At 39.2% G+C, this 25,676-nt stretch overlaps 2 protein-coding genes and 2 pseudogenes across 2 annotated transcripts in view; 2 read left to right on the top strand and 2 right to left on the bottom strand.

Moving 5' to 3' along the window:
* LOC126627269 (uncharacterized) lies at positions 1–1,735 on the bottom strand (annotated as a pseudogene).
* Positions 1,736–9,589: 7,854 nt separating this feature from the next.
* Positions 9,590–10,657, top strand: LOC126625582 (uncharacterized mitochondrial protein AtMg00810-like). The gene has a single exon (XM_050294637.1). The coding sequence runs from the start codon at positions 9,590–9,592 to the stop codon at positions 10,655–10,657; it is 1,068 nt and encodes a 355-aa protein (XP_050150594.1).
* A 451-nt stretch (positions 10,658–11,108) lies between these two features.
* The window catches only part of LOC126627275 (uncharacterized), an 83,382-nt gene continuing 68,814 nt past the window's right edge, over positions 11,109–25,676 (bottom strand). Inside the window, exons 5-9 of the mRNA XM_050296742.1 lie at positions 12,959–13,118; positions 12,326–12,437; positions 11,929–12,029; positions 11,687–11,830; positions 11,109–11,437 (exon numbers count right to left, since the gene is read on the bottom strand). Coding sequence (XP_050152699.1) covers positions 12,424–12,437; positions 12,959–13,118 — 174 coding nt within the window. The 3' untranslated portion in view covers positions 11,109–11,437; positions 11,687–11,830; positions 11,929–12,029; positions 12,326–12,423. The remainder of the gene's footprint in view (positions 11,438–11,686; positions 11,831–11,928; positions 12,030–12,325; positions 12,438–12,958; positions 13,119–25,676) is intronic.
* Positions 14,159–16,386, top strand: LOC126627265 (uncharacterized; annotated as a pseudogene).

Genomic DNA, 25,676 nt, shown 5'->3' with positions numbered 1-25,676 from the left:
TGAAACACAGAAAACACCCAACAACAAAGCATATATATCCAATTATCCACAACTACAACATAGCTATCTAGCTTAATTATTCCAAGACATACGTGGGTCCACAACAACATATATAACATAAAGCGCTAAAATGAAACGATAATTCAACAGCTGCTGCATACATGCACCCAGCCCTCAGCTTCAGCAATCAGTAAGTAGTGTATCATCGAGCAAACAGGGGTGCAAGGGCGCATCCCCTCCATTTTCCTCAAGTAGTTTTTTAAAATGCGGGCAGTCATTAAGCATGTGGGTACCAATCTCATAACAATAAACACACTCAAGGCGAACAGCACGTCCCCACTCTACTACATAGCCCTTGCCAACCTGAGTTACACCTTTTGGGAGTCGTTTCCTCCAGGTGCACATATCATACCAGTGGTCAGGCTCAGAGCAAATTGCACAACTAGACGGCATAGAGGAAAATGTGCCTGGCTTGATTATGAGTTCATCAGCTAAGCATGTGGGATTATTGTCCTCCTTGAGAAAAGTTGGAACAGATAAACTTCTCCTCAAGCTGGAATTGAGTCTGAGAGTCTTGAGCAGCCTTTACTTTTGTGAGATGAGTCGTTGGAGAGTCTTTAACAGAATCTTTTTCTTTATTCTTACCTACATCTGTGTTTTGGAGAAAAGCATTGATACATTAATCAGTGGTGAACCAAAGATTTAGCTCAAAAAAAAAAAATTAACTAAATATGTTTCAACAAATTATGAGAGTGAGGACATTCGTAACTTGAGACCACTTCAATATTAGAAAGAGAGCAAACACTATGCCAATAACTAGTAACTGGTAAGAAACCTAAAATATGAAGTAAAAAATTTTGACCTTTCACAATTGATAGCATTTTTAATAAGTTAATTTACAATTATCCAATAATGCATTTTTGTTTTCAACGGTATAGATTTGTTTTATGTGTAATCACAAATATTAACCTATAGTCTTATTAGCCTACAAGCTGTATCAACTACATAGTTAAAGTTAACTCTTTGTCTAACCAAGTAGGGGATAAGCTAAGTAAGCCAGAACATCTGGGTTCAGGCCCTTACTTGTATTCTCGATCTTACTCATTCAATCATCAAGTACTTATTACTACTTCATGCTCAATTACGTTCTACACAGGTAATAAATAGCTACTTGAAATATTTCTGCACGAGTGACCGGCCAGGCCAAATCAAACAGAATTGCGATACTTAATTGATTGAGAAATGAGTATCTAGCTTAGCTACACAAATCGGTTTAAAATTCTACTCAGTAACTGGGAAAACCATTCAAAGTTGCAATACTTAATTGATTGTAAAATAAATCTCTAGCTATTAATAATTAAACACCGAAAAAAATTGGGACCCTAATTAAATTCCAGCACCGGAATCCTAAAAACATATGCAGCCGCAATTGAAATGCATGAAACCCTAATTAAACATAATGCTGCTGCTAATCTTCCTCCTGACAAACCCTAGGAACAGAAATTGAAACAGATAATCGTCCTTCTCACAAACCCTATAAACTAAAATTGAAAAGCATACCAATACTAGGACTCTGAACCTCACCTCGGAGCTTCGTGGGTTGGGCCGGAATTGGACTCTCCCCCTCCGCGGGTTCTCCTGGTCCGCCTTCGAACCGGCGTTTCATGGTTTTGCGTTTGTCAGATAGAAGGGGGCACGAGTTTGGGTTTGGCGACAATTTTTGTTTATTTTTGTGAAGGAAGCCTTTAGCTACCGTTTGGTACGCAAATGGGACGGAACAAGACGGGACGGGACAGGACGGAACAGGATGTAACAGATGATGTAAAAATTGAAAAAGATAAGGAGAAATTTTGTCATAAAATGTTATAAATTTGTGTTCCATGGATGTGGAACGGGTCGTTCCAGGGGGAAGAGGTCGAACGAAAAATCAGTTAAATTTCGTTCCATGGGACAACTCGTTCCACAGTTTTTAGGTGTATCAAACGTGGGATGGAACGGCTCCCGTTCCATCCCGTCCCGTCCCACGTACCAAACGGTACCTTAAGGAAGGGATCCATTTAAAATAAAAAAAAATTGGAACATTCTCTTGACCCGTTAGATTTGGCTTTAAAGAAATCTTATGGTTGAGATTTTGTGGCTGTGATTTAATCTCAGCCACATAATTTTATTAAAGTCAAATCTAATGGTCAAGAGAATGTCTTCATTTTTTTTTGAAAAATGGGGATCCCTTTCCTTAAAGGACCTGTTTTTGTGAAATAGTTTTGGGGATGGTTAAACTTTCAAGGATTTGACTATAATACCCTTCACACTTAACAGATTATGCTTTCTTTTACTTAGTTTCTATTTATTTATTTACTTATTTTGCGTGTAAAAATAATCATTGACCGTTTGTCAATTCAGAAAATTCTCAAACGCACAAAATGCGTGTCTTGTGTTTTTTTTTTGTGTGGGTAAATTGCATTTTATCTTTTTAGGTTTCAGTGCAATTGCAATCTCATACAACATATTTAAAACATTTCAATTTCATATATTTACTATTATTTTATTTCAATTTCATACAACCGTTACAAAGTCTGTTAAATTAACCGTTAAGTGATGATATGGCAAATATGAGGTCCTTATTTGTGCTGACGTGACTACCACATTTGTAACACGTGGCTAAACACTTAATAAATTTTTTAGAATTATTCAAATAATTAATTAAAGAAAAGTAAAAAGAAAAAAAATGAAAAACCAAAAATCTCCTTCGTCTTCCCCACCCATCACCCACCCTTTCCCCCATTAATTCTGCACCCTTTCTCAAACCCAAAATTTGCAAAAAATTGACCTTTCACAATTAATAGCATTTTTAATGTTAATTTATAATGCATTTTAGTTTCAACGGGATAGATTTTATTTTATGTGGGCTCGAGTGGGGGTCGAAAGGGGATTTTTGGTGTTTTTTGTTTGTTTGTTTAATTTTTTTAACTTTTCTTTAATTTATTTTTTTAAAATTTTAATTAAATATTTAGTCACGTTGTACAAATGTGGTATTCACGTCAGCACAAATAAGGAACCCATATTTGTCATGTCATCACTAAACGGTTAATTTAATAAACTTTGTAACGATTGTATGAAATTGAAATAAAATAATAGTAAATGTATGAAATTGAAATGTTTTAAAGGCGTTGTATGAGGTTGCAATTGCATCGAAACATGAGAGGGTAAAATGTAATTTATCTATTTAAAAAAAAATAGTATTAGACTAGGGGAGAGGCAGGGAGAGAGTTAAGTCTTACAATGGGTTTGCCATAATAATGTGATTCAACTTCGCCTTTGGCGAAAATCAAACCTAAGACTTCTTCCTTACAAGTGAAAAAAAATACTACTACACCGTAGTACTAAGTGGTAAATATGAGGAAATTATAAACAAAAGAAAACCCACAAAACTTTGAAATATCCAAAAAAAGAAAAACAATGCAAAAAGAATTAAAATAAAATGAGAAAAAGTAGGAAGTAGTTGATAACTAAATTACTATATTGTTTTTCAATTTATATGCATTTAATTAGGGCAAATCAGATAAATAGTCATGTGCTTATAAGGTATTCGGATAATAGTCTATTTGGTAAAAGAAATTATGATATATACCCTTGTGGTAAAATCTCTCCCCCTCTGGACCTCTGATTCGCCTTAATCGTTGAACCCAATTTGTCCAATTCTTGCATTCCAACCTAGAAACCCAGTTTCCACCGACTCTTGAGATTGACGGCGATCACCCAACATAGAAAGGAACGCTCCCAAATCGATTCCCAATTTCCCATACCCTCTCAGTTTGGTTCTTCAATTGCCGTTGTTTGTTGTTGTGATTGAATTCCTCCTTTACGAATTCCAATTCTTGTTTTTGTTTTCAATTGTTGTTGTGATTGAATTGGGTATTCTCTTATTTGGATTTTGTTTACTATTTGAACTGTTTAATTCGTGATTTGTTCTATGCCAATTCAAATTGACCGTGGATTTGATTGGTTTGATTCAATTCTTGCATCCAATTTATTAATTTTTTAATGTTCTTGAATTGTGCCAAGAAAATGTGGGTTTGGTAGGAATTTTGCCTAAGCATTTGAGATATTGTAACTGGACCTCTAATTTTAGCAATTCTTTGATTATATGTTTGATGGGTAATTTGGTTTCGTATTAATATCAAAATGCTGCTTTGGTAGTAGACTGGAAAAGAAACCAGACACCTTTAACTTAAGCTTTCGACTTAAGCTTTCGACGGAAGAGGCTTTGAACTCGGATACAATGAGATTAATACGAAGAGGCCCTCGTCACGGAGGCAATCGATCACATGTGCACAAAACAAAATAAATATTGATTCATATGAAACAAAAACAGTTTATCACTACTTATCAAAGCATCCAAAAGCAAAACAAGGATATTTGTGTTGAATTGTAATCTTGTTTTGACCCAAAGATAATGGATCTAGCCCATGCACAAAGAAATATCCATGCACATGCTAGAGAATTCTAGCAAAGTTCAAGTTGGTGGAAAAGTCTAGAAGAATGGTGAGGATTTCACCAACATACAAGATTAGTATAGATAATTCTAGCATAGAAAGGTAGTGGAATTGTCTAGATATATCTAGCATGATGTTTCCATGCTTCTCTAAGGTTCCATCCATGCATATAAAAGGAGAAGACATCCACACCATTTGTAACAACCAAGAGAGCAAGTAGTGAGAAGTGAGAAGAAGCAACAAAGCTTCTAAGAGTGTTTGAGTATTTCCTTTTATACTAAGTTTGTGAGTGAATAAAAATCTTGTGTAATACTTTGAGTATTCTTTCTTTCTCTTGCCTATAGTTTCCGTTGCATTACATTCTTCTTTGTGAGATAAACGTCTCCAAAGTAGGGAAGTCTTTTTAAACCCCAACAAAGTTGTATCAGAGCTTTGGCTAGCAATGCTATGGCAGCCTTCCAAGTTTCAATGCTCGACAACAACAACTTCGATAATTGGAGTATCAAAATGAAGGCCCTTTTGGGAGCACATGATGTATGGGAAGTCGTGGAGAAAGCCTACACTGAGCCAGAAGATGAAGCTACTCTGTCCCAACCCCAGAATGAGAGCTTGAAAGATTCAAGAAAGACAGACAAGAAGGCTCTCTACCTCATTTACCAAGCATTAGATGAAAATGGCTTTGAGAAGGTCTCGAGTGCAACCTCCGCCAAGCAAGCATGGGAGAAACTTCAAACCTCTTACAAAGGAGCCGAACAAGTGAAAAAAGTTCGTCTTCAAGTATTAAGAGGTGAGTTGGAATCTCTACAAATGAAAGGGTCTAAATCAATCTCTGATTATTTCTCAAGAGTCTTAGCCGTTTGAAGAAACTAAAAACTTGGAAGAAATTAGTATAGAGCAATTAATGGGTTCGCTACTAGCATGCAAGAACAATGATGGAGACCAAGACTATACATGGTACCTTGACACCGGCGCCAGCAACCACATGTGCGGAAGAAAAAGCATGTTCGTATAGCTCAATGAATCGGTGAGTGGCAACGTTTCTTTTGGAGACGAATCCAAAATACTCGTCAAAGGAAAAGGTAACATCCTTATTCCCCTGAAAAATGGCGGTCACCAATTAATTTCAAATGTCTACTACGTGCCCAATATGAAAAGCAACATTTTGAGCTTGGGTCAACTCTTAGAAAAAGGTTATGATATTCACATGAAAAATTATAGCCTTTTTCTTAGAGATGACAAAGGAAGATTAATTGCCAAGGTGAAAATGTCAAAGAATAGGATGTTTCCTATGAATATTCAAAATGATGTTGCAAAGTGCCTCAAAACATGTTACAAAGACACATCATGGCTTTGGCATCTTCGTTTTGGGCATCTGAACTTTGGGGGACTGGAGTTATTATCAAAGAAGGAGATGGTGAGAGGCTTACCGTGCATCAGTCGCCCTGAACAAGCTTGCGAAGGATTTTTACTTAGGAAACAGTTCAAGAAAAGCTTTCCAAAGGAGTCGACCATAAGAGCCCAGAAGCCACTCGAGCTCATTCACACTGATGTGTGTGGTCCAATAAAACCAAGCTCTTTGGGTAAAAATAATTATTTCCTTCTCTTCATTGATGATTTTTCAAGGAAAACCTGGGTGTATTTCTTGAAGCAGAAATCAGAGGTATTTGGAGCATTCAAGAAGTTCAAAGCCGCCGTAGAAAAAGAAAGTGGTTGTAAGATCAAAGCCATGAGATCTGATCGAGGAGGAGAATTCACTTCGAAGGAATTTCAAGAATTCTGTGAAGCCAATGGAATTCGTCGACCTTTGACAGTTCTAAGATCCCCTCAGCAAAATGGTGTGGCGGAAAGAAAAAATCAAACCATCATCGACATGGCTTGAAGCATGCTCAAAAGTAAGAGATTGCCTAAAGAGCTGTGGACAGAAGCTGTAGCATGTGCTGTCTACCTATCCAATCGGTCTCCAACAATAAGTGTGGGGAAAGACTCCGCAAGAAGCATGGAGTGGAAGAAAACCAGGTATCTCCCATCTAAGAGTTTTTGGAAGCATAGCCCATGTACATGTACCAGACGAGAGGAGAGTCAAACTCGACGACAAAAGTGAGAAGTTCATCTTCATCGGCTATAACTCAAATTCAAAAGGCTATAAGCTGTATAATCCAAACAATGGGAAGATGGTGATCAGTCGAGACGTGACGTTCGATGAAGAAGGAGAATGGGATTTTTGCTCTCATGCATGTGATCTTCACTTTTTTTCCTCAGTTTGAAGAAAAGAATGAACAAAGGGATGATGGAGCAAGCAAGAGAGGTTCAACAAGAATCCACTACTCCACCTGCTTCACTAATATCAACCAATCATGGTAATTCACCAACATCAGCATCATCAAGTGGGAGTCTAAATGAAAGAGAAGTACCACGCACAAGAAGTCTACGAGATCTCTATGAGGTAGCTGAAATACTTGATAATCCTACACTTTTCTGTCTCTTTGCTGATTGTGAACCAGTTGACTTCCAAGAAGCAATGCAAGATACTAAGTGGAGGAAAGCAATGGATGAAGAAATTGAAACAATCCAGAAGAACGATACATGGGAACTCGCTATTCTTCCAAAAGGACACAAAGCCATCAGAGTCAAGTAGGTGTACAAGACAAAGAAAAATGCCAACGGAGAGGTCGAAAGATACAAGGCAAGATTAGTGGCGAAGGGTTATAGTCAAAGAGCTGGAATCGACTATAATGATGTATTTGCACCCGTTGCTCGGTTGGAAACTATACGATTACTAATTTCTTTGGCAGCTCAAAACAAATGGAAGATTCAACAAATGGATGTGAAGTTCGCTTTCCTAAATGGAGTCCTTGAAGAAGAAGTCTACATTAAGCAACCGTCAGGCTATGAGATCAAAGGGCATGAAGACAAAGTTCTGAAGTTGAAGAAAACCCTCTTTGGGTTAAAACAAGCGCCACGAGCATGGAATAGTGATGCGAAATATATAAGCACACAAATTAAACCCTTTTTTTATCAATTGTAGCAAAGTATGTAAGTAGGGATCGTTCTAGGCTGGGGATTATGAGGGATTGCTAAATCACTTGAAAACTGACTCAAAACTTAAAAACAAAGTTTAAAACACTAAACTAGACTCAAAGAATGCAAAACTAAACTCGAAAATACTAAAACAAACCAAAAGACTCAAAACAGCCCAGAAACACTCAAAACTGCCTTAAAAACACAATCTGGGCAGTTTTGAGCAAAAGACACAATTTGGACGAAAATAGGTTATAACTTGACTCAAGACACTTAAAAACACAAACTAAATTGATTTCTAACTAAGATGACTCAACAAAATAAAGGGGGATTGATTTTGGACGAATTTGAAAACAAAACAGAAACTTTGTAACTTGAACAGATTTTAAAACGAAGTTGATAAAAGTGAATGGATGGAAAGCTAGTTAAGGGGTTCTTCTCCACACATGTCACACTTGCATACAAAACGATTTCCAATTGCTTCTCAATAAACCATAAATTCCCAACGCCCCAGATTAACCGTGAATTGCACTAATTAACCCTCAAATTTTCCTAAAGTTATTGAATTGGATGAATTGCATACGACAACCCAAAGCATTCCTCACAAGTTCCCCGCATGAATTGCATAACAAAGATACAAGCAAAGATCATTAAGTTCTATGAAAATCATAAGCATTGGCGAGGCACTTGTTACTATGAATTGCATGAAACTTATGCCAAGAATTTACTTAACACGATTGTGATCAACAACCTTTACTACTTTCGAATATAAGTTCATAACGATTAGGTGAAATTCCCTTATATCCTAACATCAAACTTATGCATGAAAATTAAGAGTGCACTCTCAACCAACACACACAAATCGGTTTTAATTCATATAGATAAGCAAATTGAATTCACAACTTATGAAACGCAATTGAAAGTAATCAAATCATATAGCAAGCATGAACATGGTTTCGAATCCCCCCTAGCCAAGGAGGGGTTTAGTTCCTCATACGAACAAAGCAAAGATAAATAAGTTTAAACATTGAAATCCAAGGAAAGAAAACACCTAGATACTCCAACTTGGACAGCAAATGCATCCACGAAGTTCCTCCTTCCTCCTTGCTGCGGCAGAGAGTTTGTGGACAGGTTTTGGGTTATTAAATGGTGTACAATGGATGGGGGAGAGTGTGGTAGTGGTTAAGGTTGATGGTTGGTGCGGCAAGTGATGATTTTTGGCTGGAATTAGAGAGAATGGTGGTGGAAGGCTGCGGCAAAGAGTGGGTGTATGATTCTGACGTGAATGATGTATTATGAGGGGTGGTAATTCAGCCAAGGGGTGAATGAGAGTATATATAGGCACTTAAAACCCTAGGGTAATCAGATATGGACTTGGATAACCCAAATCCACAAGGAAAAAGGCTTAGAAATCAGAATTAAAAGGGGAAAAGGTCCAATAGTTGCGGCAGCAAAGGGAAACAATGGATAAGGCTTCTAGAAAGCCTTGCAAGGCAAGGAAAATAGATGTCCTTGCTGAAATTGGTGCGGCACTCCTCTAGGATAAGGCTAAGGTGTCCTAAAGTGTTTAGGACTCCTCTTTGTAGCTGAAACCTTTGCCCATTAGGAATAGGGAAACTTGCTTGATCAATCCTTCTTCTTTTTGGATTCCTTCTCCTTCTTTGACTTGGAATACTTCTTTGTTGCTGAAACTCAAGGCCAATTAGGTTTAACTTTCCTACTTCAAGTAGGAAACCTTGTTTGAGTAGGAATCTTCATTCTCCTAGGAATCCATCTTCAACTAGAAATCCTTCGTCGATTAGGAATCCTTATTCATGTAAGCACTTTCCTACTTCAACTAGGAAACCTTGTTCAAGTAGGAATCATCATCTTCAAGTCTTCAAATTCGTCCAAACTTTTGGCTCCAAATATGTGACATTCATTCCAAGCTCCATTTTGCTTCAAAAGGCTCCAAAATGTATCTTTTTATATGCTTTGCCCTTAAAACCTGAAAACACATAAAACTAGCTTAAAAGACTACTTTAACTAAGAAAACACCATGGAAATGCATAAGAACTAGCTAACTAAGGCGCATAAATATGCTCCTATCAAATAGTCGCATTGACAACTACTTTCAGGAAAACAACTTCATCAAGTGCCCTCATGAACATGCTCTCTACGTCAAAGTCAAAGATGGAGATATTCTAATTGTGTGCTTATATGTGGATGATCTAATCTTCATCGAAAGTAATCCAAGCATGTATGAACAGTTCAAGAGAGTGATGACCAAAGAATTCGAGATGACCGACATCGGGCTGATGGCATACTACCTAGGCATTGAAGTCAAGCAGAACGAAGAAGGTATTTTCATCTCCCAAGAAAGCTACACAAAGGAGATACTGAAAAAGTTCAAAATGGACGACTGCAAGCCCATAAGCACGCCAGTGGAGTGCGGAGTCAAACTAACCAAGCATGACGAAGGAGAAAGTGTAGATCCAACATTTTTCAAGAGTTTAGTTGGAAGCTTGCGTTACTTGACTTGCACAAGACCAGATATTCTCTATGCCGTCGGATTAGTCAGTCGCTACATGGAGAATCCCACAACTACACATTTGAAGACCGCCAAAAGAATTCTTCGATACCTTAAAGGTACTGTTAACTTTGGCTTGTTCTATTCAAGTTCTGATAACTACAAACTTGTTGGGTATAGCGACAGTGATTGGGCAGGAGATTTCGACGATAGAAAAAGCACTACTGGATTTGTGTTCTTCATGGGAGACACTGCATTCACATGGATGTCGAAGAAGCAACCGATTGTCACTCTTTCTACCTGCGAAGCTGAATACGTAGCTGCTACCTCATGTGTCTGTCATGCAATCTGGTTGAGAAACTTGCTAAAAGAATTAAGCATGCCACAAGAAGAGCCAACAGAGATCTATGTCGACAACAAGTCTGCAATAGCTCTAGCAAAGAATCCAGTATTCCATGACAGGAGCAAACACATAGATACCCGCTATCATTACATAAGAGAGTGTATTGCAAGAGAGGATGTGCAAGTGGAATATATGAAGTCACAAGACCAAGTTGCCGACATATTCACCAAACCACTCAGGCAAGAAGACTTTGTCAGATTGAGGAACACAATCGGCGTCACAAGCCAAGATTAAAGGGGGATGTTGAATTGTAATCTTGTCTTGGCCCAAAGATAATGGATCTAGCCCATGCACAAAGAAATATCCATGCACATGCTAGAGAATTCTAGCAAAGTTCAAGTTGGTGGAAGAGTCTAGAAGAATGGTGAGGTTCCACCAACATACAAGATTAGTGTATATAATGCTAGCATAAGAAGGTAGTGGAATTATCTAGATATATCTAGCATGATGTTTCCATGCTTCTCTAAGGTTCCATCCATGCCTATAAAAGGAGAAGGCATCCACACCATTTGTAACAACCAAGAGAGCAAGTAGTGAGAAGTGCGAAGAAGCAACAAAGCTTCTAAGAGTGTTTGAGTGTTTCCTCTTGTACTAAGTTTGTGAGTGAATAAAAATCTTGTGTAATACTTTGAGTATTCTTTCTTTCTCTTGCCTATAGTTTCCGCTGCATTACATTCTTCTTTGTGAGATAAACGTCTCCAAAGTAGAGAAGTCTTTTTAAACCCCAACAATTTGAGCACTCCTCTCTTTTCCCCATTTTATATAAAACACAGCATCAGCGAAGCAATTATAAACCTTTCTAATCGAGTCGCCAGCTCTCACTTCGATTGTTGTTTTTCTCAGCCATACACACACTCTTTCTCCTCTACCCCAACACTCACAGATATCGATTCGTCACTTCCCCAAGTTCTGATATTTAAGCCGCACCGCACCATCTTTTTTCCTGTCTCTTGACATCACGATTCCGCTCTATTCGGCCCCCATCTTTGTTCCAGATTCAGCAAGAGGTTTAATCTGGCAGATTGAAAAGGTTGGCGTGTACACTTGTTACTTTCACTTGATACACTGACTCGATATATATAAAAAACACAGCACAAATACAATAAGTCCTAGCCTAAGAGAAACTAAAGATATATTTCTGCCCCACAACAACAATTCCCTTTCCCCTCCTCGCATAAAAAAATTCCGATTTCCAATTCAACCAAACATATATCACATATGAAACTAAATTCTCATATAATTTTGTAAATTATATGAGATTACCTATTCCATGCAAGCCGAGTCCGCAGGTATCCGCAGAATTCATATATAACACATTCTAGTCTCCGTAAGTTTGGATATCTCAAAATCAGCGAGAAGTTTGGGGAATTGCTTGGTATGCCTAAGTGCTGATATTGCACCTCTAACCTGGTGAGATAACCAAACATTCAAAATAGTAAGTCACGAGTAACTTCAAGGGCAGGAAGAGCAGATGGCAAAACATATATAATTCAGGCCAAACTTACTTCTGGGAAAACTCCAATTGCATTGGCCAATTCTGGGGAACAACATTATAGTCTGTAAGTTCCCCAGATGATGTTGCACTGGTGTTTTTAACTCTTCACACCTATAAACCCAGATCAATGACAAAAGTCAATCGCTTACACTGAATCTGAACCAACAATGCTGAAAATAGTTGGCAACAGAGATTCGTAAACCATGTTTTTGTTTCACCATTATTATTATTATTATTAATCACCCAAAAGCGACTCCAATAAGTGAATATAAGATGAAATTCTAGGTATAGTTTATATGGGTCAAACTTCGCTAAGTGCAAATGGATTAAAAGACACAAACAGGCTTACAACAAGAAGCCATTTGTTGAATATTACATGCAAACATATGAGGTAAAAGGACAAATACCTCCCCCGAAATAAGTCTTCCAACTCCATTAGGATCGGCATCTTTGCTAAGTACCTCCATCAACTCAACTAAAGGCCTCAAGGTAGCAATTGTCTTTTTCATTTCCAAATAACTGAGCTCCAATATGAGACAAAAAAGAAGAAATAAATAACATATTTAAACAAATCATAAGGGAAAGTTCTATCCATTTTCTATATGTTTGAAGAAGTGGAAAAGAAAACCATTTCTTTGGGTTAAAAAGAAAAATAACAAACAAAACTGCATGCTCATAACGCAGCATTATACTGCCACACACAAAATATTAACTACCTTGAAGGAATTTCCCATAAAACAGATATGTCAAGAAAAGAAAAAACAACCTCAATTTCCCCCTTTTTACTAATTATGAACTTCTTAAATTACAGCTTTCTAGTGCCGAATCCTAGTTCTGTTATGCATTCCAACACATAATGCCCAAGTGGTTCAAATTCATGAGTTTCAAATTTCAATATGTGTATTCTAGTCTCCGTAAGTATGCATCGCATCTCATTAATACAGAATACAAACACACAAAAATATGGGCAGATTACCCAACAATTTTTGAGTTAAAAAAACAAGTATCCAACTAAAGCAAAAAATGGAGGCCATACTTACCAAAGTAAGCACCAAAAGTTCCAGATTCACGCCATCTTTGTTCCTGTCTCTGGATATCACCAACTCCATGCCGTCGCTTGTATTGCTGGTAAAAATCCCAGAGGTGCTCAATATCACGATTCCGATCTATTTGACCCCCATCTTTTTTTGCAAGTTTTTGCTGAAAGAAAATTTCAAATACTCATATCTTAGAATTTTAACCATAAGAAATGACAAGAAAATACAGTAGACTTGCACTAATATCAGCCATTCAAAAATTACCAGTCACGATTAGAGCCTAAGTGATACCTTGATTACAGACATCAATCCAGTCTTAAACTGAAGAACACCTCTGCCATCACTTTCCAAGACATACAAAGGACAACCAAATTAAGCACAGAAAACACGGAACCATCTAGCTTAATTATTCCAAGACATACGTGGGTCCACAACAACATATATGTAACCTAAAGCACTAAATAAAACGGTAATTCAAAAGCTGCAGCACACATGCACCCAGTCCCCTCAGCTTCAGCAATCAGCAAGTGGTATATCATCGAGCAAACAGGGGTGCAAGGGCGCATCCCCTCCATTTTCCTCAAGTAGTTTTTTAAAATGCGGGCAGTCATTAAGCATGTGGGTACCAATCTCAGAACAATAAACACACTCAAGGAAAACAGCACGCCCCCACTTTACTGTTAAAAGGTAATCTTGTCTTCAGCCCAAGACAAGTGATCCAACCCAAAGCCAATGTACAAATGCTAGAAAATTCTAGCAATCTATGTCGGTAATAGTAGCTGGAAAATTCCAACTATGTAAGTCGGTGGGAGTGTGTGCATGATCAAGAAAGTTCTAGAAAAATTGTGAGGACATTATGCAAGCCAATGTTGGTGTGCATGCTAGAAAGGTCTAGCTGATTGTAAACTTGTGTGGTTGAAATGCAAAGCCCAAAGGCGGTGGGCAGTAGTAAGTCAGCAAAGTATGCCTATAAATATAGGTATGTGTGTGTTGTAAAAAAAACCAACCAAGAGAGCAAGTAGTGAGAAGTGAGAAGAAGCAACAAAGCTTCTAAGAGTGTTTGAGTGTTTCCTTTTGTACTAAGTTTGTGAGTGAATAAAAATCTTGTGTAATACTTTGAGTATTCTTTCTTTCTCTTGCCTATCAATTCCGCTGCATTACATTCTTCTTTGTGAGATAAACGTCTCCAAAGTAGAGAAGTCTTTTTAAACCCCAACAAAGTGGTATCAGAGCTATGGCTAGCAACGCTATGGCAGCCTTCCAAGTTCCAGTGCTCGACAACAACAACTTCGATAATTGGAGTATCAAAATGAAGGCCCTTTTGGGAGCACATGATGTATGGGAAGTCGTGGAGAAAGGCTACACTGAGCCAGAAGATGAAGCTACTTTGTCCCAACCCCAGAAGGAGAGTTTGAAAGATTCAAGAAAGAGAGACAAGAAGGCTCTCTACCTCATCTACCAAGCATTAGATGACAATGGCTTTGAGAAGGTCTCGAGTGCAACCTCTGCCAAGCAAGCATGGGAGAAGCTTCAAACCTCTTACAAATGAGCCGAACAAGTGAAAAGGGTTCGTCTTCAAGTGTTAAGAGGTGAGTTCGAATCTCTACATATGAAAGGGTCTGAATCTATCTCTGATTATTTCTCAAGAGTCTTAGCCGTTTCCAATCAATTAAAAAGAAACGGAGAAAAGTTAGAAGATGTTAGAATTATGGAGAAGATACTACGCTCGTTGGACCCCAAGTTCAAGCACATTGTCGTGACGATTGAAGAAATTTAAAACTTGGAAGAAATTAGTATAGAGCAATTAATGGGTTCGTTACAAGCATATGAAGAGAAACATAAGAAGAGGCAAGGGAATGATGAGAAGCTCCTCAAGACGCATGTTCAACCAAAGAAGAAAGAAGAAAGCTTTGATAACGAGAGAAGCCAGTACGAAAAAAGTCGTGGTTGAGGACGCGGACGTGGACATGGACGTGGACGTGGTTGGAACTTCAACAACCATAGCAACTACGAAAGAGGAGGAAACTCAACAAAAGGTCGTGGAAGAGGACACTCAAACTTGAGGTATGAAAAATCTCAAGTTTAATGCTACAATTGTAAAAAGTTTAGGCATTATGCTTAGGAATGTAAAGCTCCAAGCAACAGACCTGATGAGAAGGTCAATTACGTGAAAGAAGAGAAAGAAGATAATGGCATTGTGCTACTAGCATGCAAGAACAATGATGGAGACCAAGACTATACATGGAACCTTGACACCGGCGCCAGCAACCACATATGCGGAAGAATAAGCATGTTCGTAGAGCTCAATGAATCAGTGAGTGTCAACGTTTCTTTTGGAGACGAATCCAAAATACCCGTCCAAGGAAAAGGTAACATCCTTATTCCCCTAAAAAATGGTGGTCACCAATTAATTTCAAATGTCTACTACGTGCCTAATATGAAAAGCAACATTTTGAGCTTGGGTCAACTCTTAGAAAAAGGTTATGATATTCACATGAAAAATTATAACCTTTTTCTTAGAGATGACAAAGGAAGATTAATTGCCAAGGTGAAAATGTCAAAGAATAGGATGTTTCCTATGAATATTCAAAATATTGTTGCAAAGTGCCTCAAAACATGTTACAAAGACACATCATGGCTTTGGCATCTTCATTTTGGGCATCTTAACTTTGGGGGATTGGAGTTATTATCCAAGAAGGAGATGGTGAGAGGCTTACCGTGCATCAGCCCCCCTGATCAAGTTTGCGAAGGATGTTTACTTGGGAAACAGTTCAGGAAAAGCTTTCCAAAGGAGTCAACCACAAGAGCCCAGAAGCCACTCGAGCTCATTCATACCGATGTGTGCGGTCCAATAAAACCAAGTTCTTTGGGTAAAAATAATTATTTCCTTCTCTTCATTGATGATTTTTCAAGGAAAACCTGGGTGTATTTCTTAAAGCAGAAATCAGAGGTATTTGGAGCATTCATGAAGTTCAAAGCTGCTGTAGAGAAAGAAAGTGGTTGCAAGATCAAAGCCATGAGATCTGATCGAGGAGGAGAGTTCACTTCGAAGGAATTTCAAGAATTTTGTGAAGCCAATGGAATTCGTCGACCTTTGACAGTTCCAAGATCCCCTCAACAAAATGGTGTGGCGGAATGAAAAAATCGAACCATCCTCGACATGGCTCGAAGCATGCTCAAAAGTAAGAGATTGCCTAAAGAGCTGTGGGCAGAAGCTGTAGCATGTGCTGTCTACTTATCCAATCAGTCTCCAACAAGAAGTGTGTGGGGAAAGACTCCGCAAGAAGCATGGAGTGGAAGAAAACCAGGTATCTCCCATCTAAGAGTTTTTGGAAGCATAGCCCATGTACATGTACCAGACGAGAGGAGAACCAAATTCGACGACAAAAGTAAGAAGTTCATCTTCATCGGCTATAACTCAAATTCAAAAGGCTATAAGCTGTATAATCCAAACAATGGGAAGATGGTGATCGGTCGAGACGTGACGTTCGATGAAGAAGGAGAATGTGATTTTTGCTCTCATGCAGGTGATCTTCACTCCTTTCCAAAATTTGAAGAAGAGAATGAATAAGGGATGATGGAGCAAGCAAGAGAGGTTCAACAAAAATCCACTACTCCACCTGCTTCACCAACATCAACCAATCATGGTAATTCACCAGCATCAGCATCGTCAAGTGGGAGCCTAAATGAAAGAGAAGTACCACGCACAAGAAGTCTACGAGATCTCTATGAGGTAGCTGAAAGACTTGATAATCCTACACTTTTTTGTCTCTTTGCTGATTGTGAACCAGTCGACTTCCAAGAAGCAGTGTAAGATACTAAATGGAGGAAAGCAATGGATGAAGAAATCGAAGCAATCCAGAAAAATGATACATGGGAACTCGATATTCTTTCGAAATGACACAAAGCCATCGGAACCAAGTGGGTGTATAAGACAAAGAAGAATACCAACAGAGAGGTCGAAAGATACAAGGCGAGATTAATGGCGAATGGCTATAGTCAAAGAGCCGGAATCGACTATGATGAGGTATTTGCACCCGTTGCTCGGTTGGAAACTATACGATTACTAATTTCTTTGGTAGCTCAAAATAAATGGAAGATTCAACAAATGGATGTGAAGTCCGCTTTCCTAAATGGAGTCCTTGAAGAAGAAGTATACATTCAACAACCATCAGGCTATGAAATCAAAGGGCATGAAGATAAAGTTTTGAAGCTGAAGAAAGCCTTCTATGCGTTAAAACAAGCGCCACAAGCATGAAATAGTCGCATTGACAAGTACTTCCAAGAAAACAACTTCACTAAGTGCCTTCATGAACATGCTCTCTACGTCAAAGTCAAAGATGGAGATATTCTAATTGTGTGCTTATATGTGGATGATCTAATCTTCACCGGAAGGAATCCAAGCATGTATGAAAAGTTCAAGAAAATGAGGACCAAAGAATTCGAGATGACCGACTTTGGGCTGATGGCATACTACCTAGGCATTGAAGTCAAGCAGAACGAAGAAGGCATTTTCATCTCCCAAGAAAGCTACACAAAGGAGATACTAAAAAAGCTCAAAATGGATAACTGCAAGCCCATAAGCACGCCAGTGGAGTGCGGAGTCAAACTAACCAAGCATGACGAAGGAGAAAGTGTAGATCCAACATTTTTCAAGAGTTTAGTTGGAAGTTTGCGCTACTTGAATTGCACAAGACCAGATATTCTCTATGCCGTCGGATTAGTCAGTCGTTACATGGAGAATCCCACAACTACACATTTGAAGACCGCCAAAAGAATTCTTCGATACCTTAACGGTACTGTTAACTTTGGCTTGTTCTATTCAAGTTCTAGTAACTACAAACTTGTTGGATATAGCGACTGTGATTGGGCAGGAAATTTCGATGACAGAAAAAGCACTACTGAATGTTCTTCATGGGAGATACTGCATTCACATGGATGTCAAAGAAGCAACCGATTGTCACTCTTTCTACCTGCGAAGCTGAATACGTAGCCACTACCTCATGTGTCTGTCATGCAATCTGGCTAAGAAACTTGCTAAAAGAATTAAGCATGCCACAAGAAGAGCCAACAGAGATTTATGTCGACAACAAGTCTGCAATAGCTCTAGCAAAGAATCCAGTATTCCATGTCAGGAGCAAACACATAGATACCCGCTATCATTACATAAGAGAATGTATTGCAAGAAAGGATGTGCAAGTGGAATACGTGAAGTCTTAAGACCAAGTCGCCGACATATTCACCAAGCCACTCAAACAAGAAGACTTTATCAGACTGAGGAACTCAGTCGGCGTCACAAGACAAGATTAAGGGGGGATGTTAAAAGGTAATCTTGTCTTCAGCCCAAGACAAGTGATCTAACCCAAAGCCAATGTACAAATGCTAGAAAATTCTAGCAATCTATGTCGGTAATAGGAGCTGGAAAATTCCAGCTATGTAAGTCGGTGGGAGTGTGTGCATGATCTTGAAAGTTCTAGAAAAATTGTGAGGACATTATGCAAGCCAATGTCGGTGTGCATGCTAGAAAGGTCTAGCTGATTGTAAACTTGTGTGATTGAAATGCAAAGCCCAAAGGCGGTGGGCAGTAGTAAGTTGGCAAAGTATGCCTATAAATATAGGTATGTGTGTGTTGTAAAAAAAAAACAACCAAAAGAGCAAGTAGTGAGAAGTGAGAAGAAGCAACAAAGCTTCTAAGAGTGTTTGAGTGTTTCCTCTTGTACTAAGTTTGTGAGTGAATAAAAATCTTGTGTAATACTTTGAGTATTCTTTCTTTCTCTTGCCTATCAATTCCGCTGCATTACATTCTTTTTTGTGAGATAAATGTCTCCAAAGTAGAGAAGTCTTTTTAAACCCCAACATTTACTACATAGCCCTTGCCAACCTGAGTTACGCCCTTTGGGAGCCGTTTCCTCCAGGGGCACATACCAGGAAAGTGTCCATACTCAAAGCAAATTGGACAAGTAGACGGCATAGAGGAAAATGTGCCTGGCTTGATTATGAGTTTAGGACGGGCTAGGCATGTGGGATTATTGTCCTCCTTGAGAAAAGATGGAAGAGTATTCTTCTCCTCAAGCTGGAGTTGAGTCTGAGAGTCTTGAGAATCCTCTACTTTTGTGAGATGAGTCGACGGAGAGTCTTTAACAGAAAATTTTTCTTTATTCTTATCCGCATCTGTGTTGTAGAGAAAATGTACGGATACATTAATTAGTGGCGGACCAAAGATTTAGCTCATGTGGGGCATAACAAAAAAAACAAAAAAAAACAAATTAACTAAATATGTTTCAACAAATTATGAGAGTGAGGACATTCGTAACTTGAGACGACTTTAATATTAGAAAGAGAACAAACACTATACCAATACCTAATAACTGGTAAGATACCTAATATATGAAAGTAAAAAAATTTGACCTTTCACAATTAATAGCATTTTTAATAAGTTAATTTACAATTCCCACTCTCACACTCTCAGAAGTATGAAACACATTTTCAATGGAGAACTGAAAAACTGCTACTCTCCCCATTCATACTATTCTCAAACACAACATCATAAAAGAAACGAGAAGTTCGCGAGGGAAGATGAAACTAAACGAATTGCAATCCCTATGTGGGTGGGTAATTCCTACAGGTATGTCTCAGACTTTCCTCCCGATAGTTCTTAAAGTTCTAAAAGCTCTGTAAGTTCTGCTTTAACCGTGTAAGTATTATCTTCCCAAGTTCTATAAGTTCTGCTTTAATTTTGTTGACAGGAGTAAAAGAATTTCGTGTGTCTGACATCTGAAGCAGCAAAAGCAGTCCTCAAGAAGACAGTGCGATACTTAATTGATTGAGAAATGAGTATCTAGCTTAGCAACACAATTCGGTTTAAAATTCATTGTAAATTAAATCTCTGGCTGTTAATAATTAAACACTAAAAAAAATTAGGCATCAAGTCAAGCAAAACCTTAAAAACAGGGTGCAGATTGCAACAAACATATGCAGCCGGAATTGAAATGCATGAAACCCTGATTAAACATAATACTGCTGCCAATCTTCCCCTAAAAGCAAAAATTGATACAGATAATCGTCCCCTCAAGCATGCAGCAACTACAAGTATTTCTAGGTGATGGTGGTATCTCTGGGCGTTACCATAACTCTCAACTTCGATCCCAGCTAAGCTTTAGATACACTATATGGGTGAATCAAGTGTTGGCACAACATAAAGACCCGAACGTAGAACGACTAAAGGCTTGCTTCTTTCTAGGTTTTTGCAATGGAAGTTCCATTCATAGTTGGATTCAGTTTCCATTAGAAAAGAGAGTTCAAACAATTGATTTGGAGTTTTTCGCTGACAGTTTTGCTAGCTTCCAACGATATGCATTTGCCCGCAAGCTATTATGTATTATTATCAGTGCAAATAATGAAATAAAGGGTCTATGTTGGAGCAGTTCTTGCATTATGCATGGGAGAACTTAATGAGTTTTGACAATCCAAGTCTACACTCTTGTAGACACACTCCCTGTTTCAAGTCCCTCAAAGTTCTTCATTTGTGACAAATTAGAGTGAGTAATGAAGTGTGAAAGCGACGGAGACCAACAGAGAGAGATTAACCCTCCGTCCTGCTCCTTCTCTCTTGCACGAGACCTGCTCGACGAAATTCCCCAGAGGCAAAAAGCAAATTCAAGGCACAGACGAAGAAGAATATCGTCTTCAGTTTGAGGTGCCTTGTACCTGCTCGACGAATTGCTCCAGAGAATCTCCCTTTTTTTTTTTTTTTTTTTTTTTTTTTTTTTTTCAAGGCGCCCAAGGTTATTCTGCGTTCAACCTTGCTCTATGGTGTTGCAAAACTGAATTATCATGGGCACAAATATCTTTTGTCCATGGGGTTTTCTTGCAGAGACGGTTATGCCGACAACTAATATGCCCCCCGCTCAACCACTTCTGAAGGCTAGGACTTTTGCTTCTGTGGTTTCCACCCCAATTGAAGACGTCCATCTCAGCCAACTTCCAACTCCGGTTGTGCGCGGGGACAAAACATATGTCAAGATTAGCGAGGATCTATACCAAGAACAGTTGAAGTTGTTTCAAAATAATCTCCTTGGGCGTTTGCTCCTAAAAAAGGGTTCTACGCCAATGAAGACCGGTGCTCTAAAATCTTGTTTAGAAGATGCATGGCGCCCTACTGCACCATGGAACCTGGTTCCTATAGGTAAAGGCTATTTTGATATCCATTTCAATAAGGAAGATGATATGCGACGGGCATGGGGTGGCGGTACGTGTACTCTCGCTACTGGTTTATTCAGGTTATCAAAATGGACACCAGATTTTAAACCAGGTGATGTTCTCCCTCAAACTCATGCTCAGGTATGGATTAAAATTTTTGGTTTGAGTCAGGAATATTGGCATCCTAGACACTTGATGGAAATTGCGAGAGGGGTTGGCACCCCCTTGCAACTAGATTCAGCTACAAGGGAAAGGCAATATGGTTATTATGCACGTATATTAGTTGATGTCAATCTTGCAGGTGATTTACCTACATCTCTTATGGTTGAAAGAGAAAGTCATGGCTTCCCGGTTGAGGTGGTTTATGAAAATTTACCGCCCAAATGTAGTCACTGTGGTTTGATAGGGCACTTGGCTAATAGTTGCAGACAACTCAAACAGATGTCGAGAGGTCGCTCTCGTAGCCGGACGCGAAAGGGTGGTAACATGGGGGACAACAAAACCGGAGATCACTCTCGCAGTCAACTGCACATGGAATATCGTCCCAAAATAGATACAACAATACCAGTTAATGTCTTTTGTGGGTCACATGCCTCTGAACCTCTTCAACAGGTTGATCAATTGTTGCCTGCAGGTATTGAGGCAGTGGATGATGGTAATGATGAGTCCCTGAACAAAGCTCTTGAACCGGTGGTTGATGAGGCCTTAGGGACCATTGCCCAAGCTGTGAATAACTCTGAATTTGAAGAGCATGGTATTCAATCCCCTGGGATTTCTCATATTAGCAATTCTATGACCGGATCGCTGTCTCCAGATGGATCACATCATCAGAATGGTCTTTCTTATGGTCAGCATTTGGGCAACACCAATGTGCCTAATATTCTTGGCCCACATGATCTCTGTGACGACTCTAGCACTCCTCCTGGCTTTGATCAGGTCGAGACGGTAGCTCAGAATAGTCAGCACTTGGGCAACACCGATGTCCCAAATAATTTTGGCATGCAGGATCCTCATGACAACCATAGCATTCCCCCTGGTTTTGAACATGTTGCGACATTAGCTAAGGATGTCATCGATATTGTCAATCACATAGAAGGCTGTGATATGGATGGTTTTACTCCTGTGCTATCTAACAGTCAAAAGAAAAAACAAAAGCAGCTTGCCAATCTTGATCAACCCTGTGATAAACCATATCCGAGTAGGGTCCGCGGATTACCGGCTCGTTATAAATGAAGGTTCTCTTCTGGAATATCCGTGGCATTGGTAACGATGACTCTCGGACGGAGCTCTCTAACATCTGTCGGTTGCATCACCCGGATTTGGTTTGCATTACGGAGCCCATGGTGACTTTTAATTCTATTTCAGCTGCTTATTGGGATTCTTTAAATTTATCTGCTCTTACTTTTAACTCTAGAGGAACTCTTGCCCCCAACCTTTGGTTACTAACATCTTCGGCTTGTGCAGACCCTTTAGTTATTTCTATATCTGATCAACAGGTTACGGTTCGCTGTACTTTTGATCATATCCCAAGCCAGTTCACATTTGTTTATGCAAGCACCTCATCTATTAAAAGAAGAGACTTGTGGGCTGACTTTATCTCTCTGCGCCCACAAACACAAGTTCCATGGATGGCTATTGGCGATTTCAACGCTATCCTGGGTGCCCACGAGCAGATGGGAGGAGGCAGACCGTCCCAAGCTTCATGTGCTGAGTTTAGTAACATGTCTGACACTTGTAACTTTACCCACTTGAACACATCTGGGGCAGCCTTTACATGGTCTAATGGCTGGAGGTCTCGTGGTCGCACTGAACGAAGGTTAGATCGCTCCTTGTGTGATATAAGTTGGTTTGATTCTTGGCCCCACTCTAACTGCATAGCGTTGCCAAAGGTAGTCTCAGATCATAACCCCCTTATTTTCTCTGGTTCTAGAGTTTTGCGCAATGGTCATCGTCCTTTCCGTTTTCAATCAATGTGGGTTCAACATCCATCTTTTCGAGAAACTGTAACTCATTGCTGGAGCAATACAGTTGTCTATGGTTGTCCTATGTTTATCATTCTGCAAAAATTGAAAGCTCTAAAAACCTGCCTGCGCCAATGGAATTTTTCGGTTTTTGGTGATGTTCATAATAGAGTGGCTAATGCTCGGCATAATCTTTCTATGATTCAACAAAGAATTTCAATTGAGGGTATAAATAATGATCTTTTCGAGGAGGAGATTGTCGCCAAGACTACAGTAATGGAGTCTCTTCAAATGCAAGAGGCATTTTGGAAAGATAGAGCTCGTGTTAAGTGGTTAACTAAAGGGGATAGAAATTCTTCTTTCTTTCATGCTTATGCTCGTATTAAATCATCCAACTCTCATATCAGTTGTATTCTTGATGGAAATAATCTTCTTACCGACCCGCTGGCTATTGAGAACCATATTGTTAATTTCTATCAGACTGTGTTTGGCTCTTCTTTCAACCCTTCAGGTATTGATGAGGTTTGTGAGGTCATCCAGCCGATGGTCACAGACTCTGAAAATGATCTCTTATCTGCATTACCTACTGATGAGGAAATTAAGGAGGCAGTTTTCTCATTAAGTGCTTCCAGTGCGCCAGGGCCAGATGGTTTTCCAGGTTTTTTCTATCATCACTGTTGGGATATTGTCAGCTTTGATGTCATTCAATTTGTGAAGCAATTCTTTCAATCAAATTGGCTATACCCCAATACCAATAGTAACTTCTTAGTTTTGATACCGAAGGTGGAAGACGCTATTTCCATGACTCATTTTAGACCTATTGCTTTGGCAAACTTTCTCTTTAAGATTATTCCCAAAATTTTGGCAGTTCGCCTTTCTCATGTTGTTCAACGCATTATTTCTCCACATCAAGCTGCTTTCATACCTGGCCGACGTATCACTGATTGTATTGGCCTAGTTTCAGAATGTTTCAATGTGCTTGACAAAAAAACTCGTGGTGGCAATATGGGAGTCAAAGTTGATATAGCTAAGGCTTTTGATACTTTAGATTGGTCATTTCTATTGCGGGTGCTTACTAACTTTGGGTTCTCCACTTGTTTTATAGACTGGATTTCTACCATCTTACGATCTGCTAAATTGTCCATCCTAATCAATGGTTCCCCGCATGGTTTTTTCTCTTGTTCACGAGGAGTGCGCCAAGGGGATCCTCTCTCTCCGTTACTTTTCTGTCTAGCTGAGGAGGCTTTATCAAGGGGCTTGAGTCGTCTTCAACTTGATGGGCTTACTAAGCCAACTTTTGCTCCAAGAGGTTGTATCTCTCCTTCTCACGTTCTCTATGCAGATGACTTATTCATTTTCTGTAGAAGTGATGGTGTCACCCTGCGTAACTTGCAAGGTTTCTTCGATAGATATAGTAGAGCCTCTGGTCAATTTATCAATAAGGCAAAAAGTACTTTCTACTTGGGCTCTACCTCAAGGCATCGCAAAGCTGTGGTTGAGAGTTACTTGGGTTTCAAAGAAGGCAAAGCACCTTTTGTCTACCTTGGAGTTCCAATCTTCTGTGGCAAGCCTAAAAGGAGTCATCTTCAAGCCTTGGCAGATAAAGCTAAAGCTAAGTTAACTGGTTGGAAGGGGAAACTTTTATCTATGGCAGGAAGAGTTCAACTCACTCAATCAGTTTTTCAAAGTATGCTCTTGCATAGCTTTTCTGTTTATAAGTGGCCTTCTTCCTTGCTAAGGTCTCTTTCACGATGTGCTCGCAATTTTATATGGTCTGGTGACGTAACCTCCAAGAAGTTGGTTACCGTTTCTTGGCATCAGATATGTGCTCCGAAGAATGAAGGTGGTTTGGGTTTGCGTGATCTTGGCTCTCTTAACACTACAGCTCTCTTAAAGCTTGGATGGCTTATTATTACTACTGATTCCCCTTGGAGTATTTATATTCGGAAACGTTTCAAGCTACATGGTCGCCTATACTCTTGTAGTTATATGCGATCTTCTATATGGCCTGGTATTAAATCCATTCTTCATATCTTGTTTCAGAATTGTCGTTGGGTGATTGGAAATGGTTCTACTACTTCCCTTTGGGTTGATAAATGGCTGGATAAGCCTATTGTGGACGTCGTTGGTGCAACAGAGATTGCCCCTTCTCTATCTCGTACTAAGGTCTCAAATATTATTCGTATGGGACAATGGGTTATTCCTTCTATCTTTTCTTCTACTTTCCCAGACCTAACTAAAGAGATTTTAGAAATGCCTCTTCCAATTGATGAGGATAAGGACGTTTTAATTTGGGAAGCTTCTACTTTTGGTGGTTTTTCTTTTTCCGATGGCTATGAAATTGTTCGTCATTGGTTTCCTGTCAAGAGTTGGGCTTCCATTATCTGGCGTCCTTTCATCCCACCTCGTTACTCTATTTTAGTTTGGAAGATTCTTTTCAACAAGCTCCCAACGGAGGATCAACTTCAGCGCCGAGGTATCCCGCTGGCTCCAATATGCCAACTATGTCACAAGAATTCTGAATCTATTGACCACTTATTTTCTAGCTGTGACTTTGCACA

This window comes from Malus sylvestris, chromosome 6, assembly GCF_916048215.2.
Source record: "Malus sylvestris chromosome 6, drMalSylv7.2, whole genome shotgun sequence".
NCBI classification, from domain to species: Eukaryota; Viridiplantae; Streptophyta; class Magnoliopsida; order Rosales; family Rosaceae; genus Malus; species Malus sylvestris.
The sequence above is the reverse complement of the archived record's forward strand: the minus strand, read 5'-3'. Positions and strand labels throughout refer to the sequence as shown.

Bases quoted from the DNA above. Each gene is read 5' to 3' on its own strand.
- LOC126625582 (XM_050294637.1), top strand. From the start codon at position 9,590: ATGCTCCTATCAAATAGTCGCATTGACAACTACTTTCAGGAAAACAAC.